The sequence below is a fragment of the Styela clava genome, chromosome 11 (assembly GCF_964204865.1).
Source record: "Styela clava chromosome 11, kaStyClav1.hap1.2, whole genome shotgun sequence".
In the NCBI taxonomy this organism is placed as follows: domain Eukaryota; kingdom Metazoa; phylum Chordata; class Ascidiacea; order Stolidobranchia; family Styelidae; genus Styela; species Styela clava.
The window spans coordinates 15,599,684-15,610,836 of NC_135260.1; the positions used below are offsets into that span (position 1 = coordinate 15,599,684).

The following is an 11,153-nucleotide window of genomic DNA, read 5'->3' on the forward strand; positions in this document are numbered from 1 at the left end:
AAATCTCACAACGGACGATTCAAAAACGCGAGTTGGTTGCATAACAACATGGCTGGTTGCTAAGTAGTTCTTAACGGACTTGATGTTATGAGATTGAAATATCACGTGTTTCTATTTAATTTCAATTAAACAAAAAAGCTATTTCGAAAAGTTGAGCATATGCATGATAATTATGTACATCAGCTTGACTGTATATGCTAAATATGTCAAAAAAACTATTAAATATGCATTGATTTCCCTTTTATAAGTTAATTACTTTTATTTTTGAACCGATATTCTGTGTTGTTACATAAAATTAATGCAGTTTTCTATTTGATACAAATCAAAGGCATTTTCAGTTTGTGCTACAATTATTTAAATTGCCTCTATGAAGCCATTATCGCACGCCCTGAGCTTTTGTGTCGCTATGCTAAATTGTTGTTGTTTCCAGTTTTTGTTAGGGTTATTATTGTTATTCTTGTTGTCAAAAATACTTTTCTGGCACTAATGCACCAATTGACTTCAAAGAAATTAGCCAGAGAGCTATAAGTTTATTCCCCCCCCCCCCCCCCCCCCCCACCCGCACAATTTTTCTCAGTCCCACGGGGTACAATATTTCACCTCAAATGCGAACCAACCTTAATATTACTTAAATTACTTTGATACTTGGCTCTAATTTTAGTCATTTGACCTCTGTGTCCATATATTTGAGGAATGTCGTCTTTTTGAATATTAGAATATATCGCGCAATGTCACAAAGTTCAGAATAGTCCATTCAACTAGAGTACAACAAAAATACTGAAACGTTTAAATTAAGTGCAATCGGAACCGTTTCTGATTACAATATCATATTATGTTAATATGTGTGTTAACCGGTTGATACGTGGTTCCCCGTGATGAAATCATCCCAGACCGAAAAATACAAATAAACGAGTTGTAATTTAATAGATGGGGAACTTGAGATTATACAGTTATTTACTTTTCGACTAATCACTATGATTTCAGTTTGGTTGAGTACCAGGAACTATTTAGCAAATTTAAATTTTCAGGTAGCAATATGAATCTAACAAATCGATTCAAATCATGACATAGTAGTATACTCTAATTAACTTCCATTGGAGGCCTGTATACTGATTATTGATTAGCGATTTAAAAAAAATTGTTTTATTGTGTTGTTAGGATTAATTTGGCCAACCCGCTATGCATATTCAAATTGAAAGATATTGAGATAGATTGATATTGAAATATATTGTTTCGCAAAGCAGAGTCATTACATAAACTATTAATTACAGTTTTTGAGATTTGAGAAATACAATAAATTCAAGAAATTACGCGATATAAAATATCTGAAAAGTTACATTACCGACCACCACAACGCAACGATCGCAAACGCGGAACAGCCACAAGGTGCGAAATGTGTGATTTTGATTACGTTTTCACATACAAAAAAACAAATACCATGGAAAAAAATAATAGTCTTCTAGCGACAACAACAATTTCAAAATGAAAAAAATTCTCAGAATCAGCATCCAAATCAGCAAAATAAGACTATACTGTTCAAATCACCTAAATTTGCCAACGCTCAAAGGTTCAATAGCATCAATTATCGGAATAAAAAAGGATTGCTATATTAGGGAGATATATGCACTTGATACTGGTTCATTATTAATTTACGAATTTATGGCATGTGTTAATCTGTAATGTACAGTACTAAGAGCTTCTACCAAATAAACACCTGAGCAATAACTGAAATATTAATTTGTTGAACAAAAATATAGCGCAACGCGTTCGCATACAATGTTTAGAATTTAAATTGTCGATTGCGTCAAAAAAGTTTGTAATTTTTATCGTAGTACATTAGTCTGGAAAACAGAATCGGAACCGCTCCATCAATAAATATGTCAAAGAAGTCGGCCAAGCTCAACGATACACAAGAACCCTTATTCCAGAAAAAAGTTATAAGTTTGTTAATAACTTGAAAGCGATGTAATGGCGTTAAACTGATATGAGAACATCTCCCATAGACGTAATGCAACGTAGCCAGGTTAGAAGTGTTCATTGTTTCACTTGTAGCAATTCGCATTACATGATTGCAATACTATTGTACGTTGTGTTTCTAACCGTGCAATTTGTAAAATAATTACTATTGTAATTCAAATCAGGGGTGTTCAAAGTGCGGCCCGCGGGGCAAATGCGGCCCGTGAGTGAAAATTGTGCGCCCGCGGAGGCAACTGGAGAGCAGTTTAAAATATATTAATATTAAAAGATTTAAAAGCTAAATGAGTTTTGGTTTCAGCCTATCAGTTGATTTTGTCTAAATCTAACCTAGAATGAGATTTGACAGCAAATTATTTGGAAATGAATCTTGGCGTATTTTACTGAAGTCATCTCAACCAAGATACCTTTCCACATTTGAAAAAAGTCACGGCTCCAAATATGGCACTTTTCGGTAACATATTTTTTTCTAAAATGGGCGTCATATCGAATTGCTAGCACTCCCATTTAATTAAGCAAATTTGAATAAAAGTAGTCGGGAAAAGAACCCACCAGCAAATTTCTCACTGAATTTGTTTAAATTGAGTGTGACAATATATTTGAATTACAGACCCCCAATGATGACATGAGATCAATAACAAAAAGACACCATGTTGTGCTTACAAATAATAGAAAGTCAGCGTTAAATGTGGGTGCGTCCCGCGGTTTCACCCGGGTATTGATATTTGGCCCGCCTGCAAAAAAAGGTTGCACACCCTGATTTAAATGATTGCATATGGTGCACATTGCTTCATGTCTTTTTTAATAATCAAATGTAATATTTTAAGTCACAGACGAATTTCATGGTTGACGTGACTGTTTTCCTAATAACAAAATTGGAAACAAAAATCGTTCAATGGATTTAAATTATTCATGAGTCGTATTTTCAAAATTGATCGACGTGATTTTGAAATTCATCGAAGGGAAATATCTCCACCGCCACGAAATCACAACCCAGTTTGCAAACTTGAAACAATTCCACTTTACTAAACTTTACTTTTGGCAGATGCTCGATTTCAGACTATTCTCATACAGTATGCATTGAGAACGGCGTGAACTTTGAAAATCGCCTGGATATTAATATTATCAAAAGGTTTGATAGGTTTCTTCCTGCGGAAGTATTTGTATTTGGCCTTTAGGTAGCTTCGCTGTATTTTACTTAAATGCGGGATTTTAAATGATGGCAATGCCATTTTGTCTTTTTTCTAATTCTGGGTTGAATGTAATATAATCAAGCAATGCAAACTATTAATGAAACTGAATAGGCTAGAATGAAGAACTCAGCTAACCAATTTTGTCTGACCAAACGATTATTTGGACCAAACTGTCTCATCAAACAAAGAATCGAAACATTTGCTTATAACTATTTATCTGTATGTCGGTAATTTTTCCTAGATAATTGTAGGTGATCAAACGAGAAAGAACGTATATCACCGTGAAGATAGTCACATATAGTGTTTAAAGTATAACAAACTACTTACTTTTTAGGACTGACGTCAAAAAGTCCATCACGTTTCGCTTTTATATCTCTGATTTTGTCTTTTTTAAATTGTCGTATTTTGGCATATGCGTTGCTTGCATTGGAAGCGGCTACATCCAGAAATTGAGCGATTTCCTTTTTGGTACTCTTGTCCTCCTGTTCTGCAGATTTTCTTCCGCCTTTATATCTAGTACTCCGAAATCGATTAAATCTTTTCCTTGGACTGCATTCTACTCCCACTAAATTAAGATCACTTTGCACAGATTGTGACAGCATACTTTCCAGTGGTCGACTACTGGACTCATTTTCATCGCTCATTCTACTTTCAATGTTTAATCTTTTGTCAGATAGCTGTCTTCGATAAATTTTACTCGACGATGATAAAATGTGTTTTGAAAGATCTGCATCAGCAGCAGTATCACTAACGAGGTCCTCGTCACCCGACATGTTATGCATTTCCGGACCATCGCTCGCAAATGAGGTATCGTCAAACCACGTTTCTGATGTCATCAATCTCGTACATTCAGCTTCTAGCTCGCTTGAAGACGGACGAGTTTCACCAAAGCGGAGGGGTTGTGCGTCTTTCATTGAATCTGTCGAGTATAGCTGACTGGGCTGATCTGTGTCTGCTATCTCAACTACAATATTTTCATTTACACCATCTATGTTCTCAATATGTGGAGTTGTAATGTCAGTTGGGGACACGGCCTTCTCAGTCATAACAGAGTTTACAATAGATTGTATATCGAACGGTTCACCTAAGTCCAGTTCAGCCATTATTGCTGCTGATGTCCGCGATTTACTCTTTCTTCGGGGCTTAGATGGAGGAATTCTCTTGCCAAATTGTGCTGGTAGATCTGGGAGTTCGTCAGTATTCCGCAGCTTTTTTTGAGATAGCTTCAATTCCTGTATTACAAGTCCCCCGTTGCGAACTGGCGAAATATGAATGTCGTTCCCTGCATCATTGCTGTCCGATATAAGTAAACTACTTCGTGTGCTATCCGGAACTTCGTCTATATGACGCTGTCGGTTATATGCATTAAGCACTGTTTCAAGCAAATTATTGCCACCAGAGGCTTCCATATCCGTTCTACAAACCCCGCAATATTACGCTATTCAAAACAGATAACATATCAAGAACATACGTTAAAATTTTCATCGGTGATCCTAAATGAGTCAGTTATGCGCAATCGACATGTGGCATTCACCCGAAACAAGCTTGATTGACTTTAGTCGTGATTTGACTTGCATGAACGTCACACGCGCATTCAATGCAAGCTCAAAATCCCGAGAAACAAATTTGTACGAAAAACAAGTAATACAGCATGCCTTAAACATAAATATAGCATGCAGTGCTCATGATATATATAGGCCTAGCCATTCCGGACTGGAATGCAACCGTTAATTTGGAATATAATACATAACCATTTCACAAAAGTAGATTTTGTATTCTCAAAAACTTAGGTCTAATCTATACCAAGATATGACGTAAACGGTTTCGAAACAATCGGTAAAAGTCCTTCGCCTCCTCGCCGAAAAGACGTTGTTCGACTTTAAACCTTCTATTAACTATTGGTAGTTTATTGGGGCCTAGAGGTCGTGTACACGGTATCATACTTATTCCCTAAACCCAGCAAAAATGGCGACATCTCCTAATTTGTCATAGATTATCATTTGAAGTTAATTTGGAATGAAGTCGAGTATACGCTGCAGTATATTTATCGCAGCTCGCTTTGCAGTCAGAAAAATTCCTTTGATGAGAAAGGTCGTTGAAATGTAAGGTACGCGACAATTTGGCTACAACTTCCTGAATGATGAATAATAAAAGCAGCAATACACGGCCTAGTTTCGAGTCGAATTGAGACATATGAACGCAAATCTGATGTTTAATTCAACAAATAAACCTAAACCAGTAGGTTACGGAATATATAGTTAAGTGAAGCAAACGTTAGTATGCAAGACATGAAACATATCATTACTCGTCATAGAAGCACTAAAAGTTTTATTGACGTGTACTGAAGGGAAAGGTACGTCTGTTACATCAAAGTCACCAATTTGGTATCATTCAACGATTTGAATTCAGTTTATTCAAAACTGTGATTTCCCCAAATTTTCTGAACGGAATCGAACAATTTTGCTTCTTAGTCACAGCAGGAGTGGAGGCTGGACTAGATCAAGATACTCCGTTAACTACATAATTTTATTTGAAGAAGCAACCACCATAGACGTATACATTGGGTCTGAGAGAATCGAAATTATTTCGACAAAGAATACCTAATTTCGTACTTCATAAGAATTTGACCACTGGAGTGAAAGCTCCTCAACCACCAATATCAACCTACAAGTTACCACTTACCAATGGACAATACTAGCTAATCCTGTCTATTGAACAGTGATATCTTTCACATCGACAATGTTATATCTCATCGGATATGTAAAACCTAAGGCAATGTGTCGCTTATTCATGTGGTCAATATGTTTCGCAATATAAACGTGACTTCCAAATATGGTACATATAAAGCGATTGCATGACGTCGCTAAGCCGGTTGATTACAATAAACTTTCAACTAGTCTATTCAAAGTAGAAAAAGCATAGACTGTTAATACGCGCGAGTCTTATGAGCAATTCTGTGCACAGGTTTGGTGAAATCTTCCACTAACTCGAACTTTGTATCCTATTACTTTCGTCTCACTACTATTACTTTCGTCTCACTACTACTTACTATTACTTACTTGTATCCTACTTACTTTCGCATGCATGGGATTGTCATAAATCCTTCATAAATCTCACTGATTGTCTTAAAACTGACTTCGATATGAGATTCTGTACTTCTATTTTATAACCTCTATTTCTTTTTGAAAATTTTAGAGGGAGTTATTGCAATATTTTATTCTATACTTCGTATATCTGCTTCAAATAAACTCACCAACAACAACCATAAATTTCTTGGCATTGGTATGCTGTGGAGGAAATGAAAATTTCGATTTCACGATTGAAAATGACATATTCTTTTCGTATAAATAATGTGTTTCATGCCAAAACGGCCTAATTGTTTGTTCAGAAAATGATCTGCCTATAATAACTGACTTTCAACTAATTAATGAGTAGGAATTTAAATGTTCTGCAACCTGTCAGTTCAAATGTCGTTTTTTTGTAATCTTATTCCTTAAAATTTTAACATTTTGAAAAAATATTTCCTTGTTTTGATAGCTATAGCTAATATACAATAATATGCTCTCTCGATGAGTGTGTGGGCGTGCGACGCTAAGCAGTAAATTGAATTGTGAAATATGGGTTGAATAAGAGGACGACTGGTAAACACAAGACTATTGAAAGTTCCTGATCAATTGATTAAATTGATTAGCTAAATAAAATAAAAAACATTCTGTAGCATAGAAAAAAAAGCTAAGACGTTGAAATGTGACTATTTTATAATCATATGGCCTATCAGCTGTTGCACTTTCTACCTCCACAAACTTCGTTTCCCCCGTACTATGCTGCTCTTTCTGATTGAGTTTATGATCGAGTATTTGTAGATCTGCAAGCATTCTATCAAACCGGAAACATGCATTACTGCTTTTCTGGCTATTTTAGTCGATCGAAGCAAGCCTATAGATTGTTGTAAAAGCACGTGCAAATGGTGCTCAGACGAATTTGGGAGCGAGGTAGCGAATATCAGATCAATAAACTATCATTTTAGTATAATATAAAAGCGAACAACCGTATGAGGCCATGCGCTCGTGGTTCACAGGGGAATTTTCTGCTTTAATTAATCGGGAAGGAGCCTAGACGGTGAAGCAAAATTACAATAAGCCGGGCAAAATTGCTTTTGTGTGAGTCAAAAAATCTATAGCCGAGTGCATGCAACATGCGGTCGATTTATTACGCGTGCAACTCTCACTGCGTGAAACAGTAACAATATAATACACATAATATTTATATCAATATTTTTTTTTTATTTGACAAGTTTATTTTCATATGATTCCCATCGAGCAGAATAATTCATGTAACAGCATTCATTTCACCTTGTTGTCTTAATCGCCTTTTACCTACATTCTACATAAAAAATAATATATAAGGCGAAAGTATGCTGGAATGTACTAAATGACAAATTCATGTAATAATACTAAAAAATGTATTAGAAAACAGGGATCGTCATGCTATGTTTACTATTCAAATACACTACTACTAAAGACTACTTTTCTGGGATCTGTGCTAAAAAAATACATGAACAGTACGAGAAATAACTATAGCTCAAACACCGACAAATCTGACAATCACAAAAACATTCATCCGCTTCAACGCGGTTGAACTCACGCTTAATAAATATAAAGCGAAATATGAATGATTATATTAATGCTAAAACGGATATAATTCGATAATTTTACTTTTCGTTCATTTTTTAAGTTTTACTTTACCACGTATTCGTACCTCTTTCAATAAAAATATGTAAAGGATTGATAACCTCAAATCTTAATAATCAATACTTTCGACCCGTTCGTAAAATACGGCAAAAAGCATTTTCATTACTGATATTTTCAACTATAGTTTCAAATGCCATTTCCAACAAGATCCGGCAGCCATGAAACGAAGCTAGCTGATCTATCACGAAATCATGACTCAAGTTTCTGCAGGCGAGAGAAGGAGACAAATATTGTGGAAAGTAGAAACTTATTGAGTACCGTCGTATTAACAAAATTCATGCTGCAATCAAATACACACGTAAAACGACGAGTGAACTTCCGAAATGTAAATCAAGTCTGACAGAACCAATAATCCCCTTTCTGCATCAGGACGAAATCAGACATACGCGCTCCTGGACCATTATTGGAGAGCACTTAAATACTCGACAAGGCATGATACTTGTATAAATTAACATTTTCTAAACCGCATGAATAATCACTTTTGTTGTTATCTCTCTCGATTCAATTCAAATTTACTACAATACAAGTTTACCACTACTCTGTACTGCTTTGGAATTTTATTTAATTTACATTATTAATACTTTTCCCTACTTTTCCATCTAATAACTATTTTGATTTTGAAGTTACATTAAATTTCTTATCTTTTTTTCGAACTTTGCGAAGGACATCGCTCGTAGTTCTCTCGAGCTACCTACTGTAGCTACCACCTCAGCAACATTTTCCCAAAGGAATGCAAAAAGGGAAATCAGTAAATCACAATCGTCCATTCCATTAATCTCTGACTAACGCTATGAGCGTAATGCTATTTCTCATTTAAACGTTCATAATGTAATTCAATAACCATCTAAAACACGATAAGATATAAAAAGAAATCGATAAAATCCACTGATGATTAGATTTTTGAATACACGTTTTGATGGTAATGTTGGAAGTAATGAGAGGTCGCATGTGTAATTCAGTAATGCATAGGTAACGGGCGTATAGTGGTACATCCTAGTCTTCGCTTATCAAGAAATTGGCCCTCAAAGCACAACAATCTAGAACTTTTTTGAATTAACAACGTAAGATCAAGACAATTTCCTCAACGTGAAATGACGACCAACTGTTATAGTGAGGCTGCAGACGACATATTGGTAATGGAAAACCATATTTAAACAACCACGTCACTGATGGATATATATATTTATATCTATGGCATTACAATAAAATATATAAAACTACTAGCATTTACCGTTTTGACAAATCATCAGTGGAAGTATTATCACCAGTATAGGAAGTTTGAATGAAAACTAATCAGTAACTTATAGTTGTTAGTTCGACCGGACTTTTCGGATCAGCTTGAGGAACATTGCTTAAACAATACGGCTATGCCGTTTTAGAACATGTGGTCAAACATCTCCAATGATTAATAACTATTTAACTATAATCACCATTTGCCAAAGTTCAGTTCACAGCAATATGTATGGCAGCAGTGTAGTAGCTCATGAAACATATTTTAAGAATGAAAACAAAACAACATATAGTGTATTTACCTCTTGAGTGTGTTCATCTTCTTATTCGGCCCCACGCCACGAGGTGATAATCCACGTTTTATTTAGTAATATTCCCGTTAATATAAAATTTCGCGGTCACAGAATTAAATTTTATAAAAAGAGTATACTTGAAGAAATGTCAATAATACCAAACTGAAAATTAGAAAAGATAAGCATATTACATAATTTTAATGCAATTCAGGCTCCAGGCCCTTAAGTTGGGAAGCCTCCAGTCAAGAAAATGATTGGTGGGGTCGGCAAAAAGAACAACATCTGACAGAACAGTGACCCCATCTTGTCGAAAAATAAAACCCTCTCAATATAAACAATTATATAATATTTTCAGTGTGCTTAATCTATATAAATAAAATATATTTGTGAGTGAATGATATTTCGTTCTGAAACAAACACCCCGAATTCGACGGAAATAATTTTACAGAAAATTCTAATTCGTTCACAACAAAAACAGCTATTAAATTGACTCAAGATACCACCCCTGTTCCCATATTTCCCCTCAAAGGAATGAAGTTCAATAATAGCGACTGAACTATTTCATAGCGTGATTTCATCGTTTATATACACCATCTGTCAACTCTGAAAGAATTTTCAAGTGTACTCATGAACTACTATTCCCTCGGTCTGCGACCATTGAATCATATTTTCCAGTAAAATATATAACAATTATATCCGATTATACCTGTTGATACTCTCATCACAACAATAGACTTCAATGATTGTTCATTAAGGAATGTGTGAAGTTATAATTGTATGAATGAATTCAGCTGGATTAAATTTGTTTGTTGGTCCGCGCAATGCCGCCAATGTGTATCCGCCTTAATAAGAGCTCGAAAATAACCAGCGGAATTACCAGAATTTTGTGTTATTTGAAGAACGAATGCTTGCATGGGAAGTCGCATTATGGCAAACATTGGGTAGAAACGAAGAAGACATCAAACGTAGTCTTGTATAAGGCAGCCGGAATTGTATTTCATTATGATTCAACCAGACGATGTAGCTAATTTTTCAAAACACAGTCAACTATCATGTAACACAGAAATTGCAATAACAAAAACTATATATCTGGTAGATGGCGAAGATACCGATTTTACCGATGGAAGGGCAGATCAGGTATGTTGCATTCTCTAGGGAATTATGCCCTTTTCTACCTAAATAAACGAACAATCGAATGACGCGATGGCTAATGGATTTTACTATCGTATATAAGCAGCCTCCTTGAAGCAGAACGTTTACCAAATCTTTAGAATTATTACACCATCTTAATACTTACAGGCCGACTACGTCGATTAGTTTCTTATCAAAAATCCATTTTCTTTTTCGCGCATCTATAATGTGTCGTCAGACCCAGTGTTGATATATTATCAAAATTTTCGTTACATATATATATATATATAAGTTTCCAATACGACGTGCAGAGATGATTTCATATGGTCAAAATTTTTAATCAAGGACGAGGTTCTACATTTTCTATACCTTCAACAGATAAAATCTGCCATTATCTTGGATACCAGGTTATCGTTGCAATTCCATTATATGGTTGGGGTCTGTTCACAATAATTTCTACTGCCTTTACAGCTGAATTCACTAGATATACACTTCACAATGGCGTGAAGTTAAGTCTCCTTTCAGATCAATTAGGTATCAGAAAAAAGACGAAGTTTCTGATGAAGCAAGCATTGGCTCAA

At 35.2% G+C, this 11,153-nt stretch overlaps 1 protein-coding gene across 3 annotated transcripts in view; it reads right to left on the bottom strand.

The window, feature by feature from the left end:
* Positions 1-9,482, bottom strand: part of LOC120347891 (uncharacterized) — a 61,456-nt gene extending 51,974 nt beyond the window's left edge. For 2 of the 3 annotated variants that reach the window (XR_013478813.1, XM_078117577.1), the window contains exon 1: positions 3,495-4,603. Coding sequence is in view for 2 of the 3 variants with exons in the window: in XM_078117577.1 (XP_077973703.1) it covers positions 3,495-4,576 (1,082 nt within the window). In the remaining variant the exon portion in view is untranslated. Of the gene's footprint in view, positions 1-3,494; positions 4,604-9,450 lie in introns of those variants that run through there. The other variant, XM_078117579.1, reaches the window with a different exon arrangement.
* Between the last annotated feature and the right edge of the window lie 1,671 nt (positions 9,483-11,153).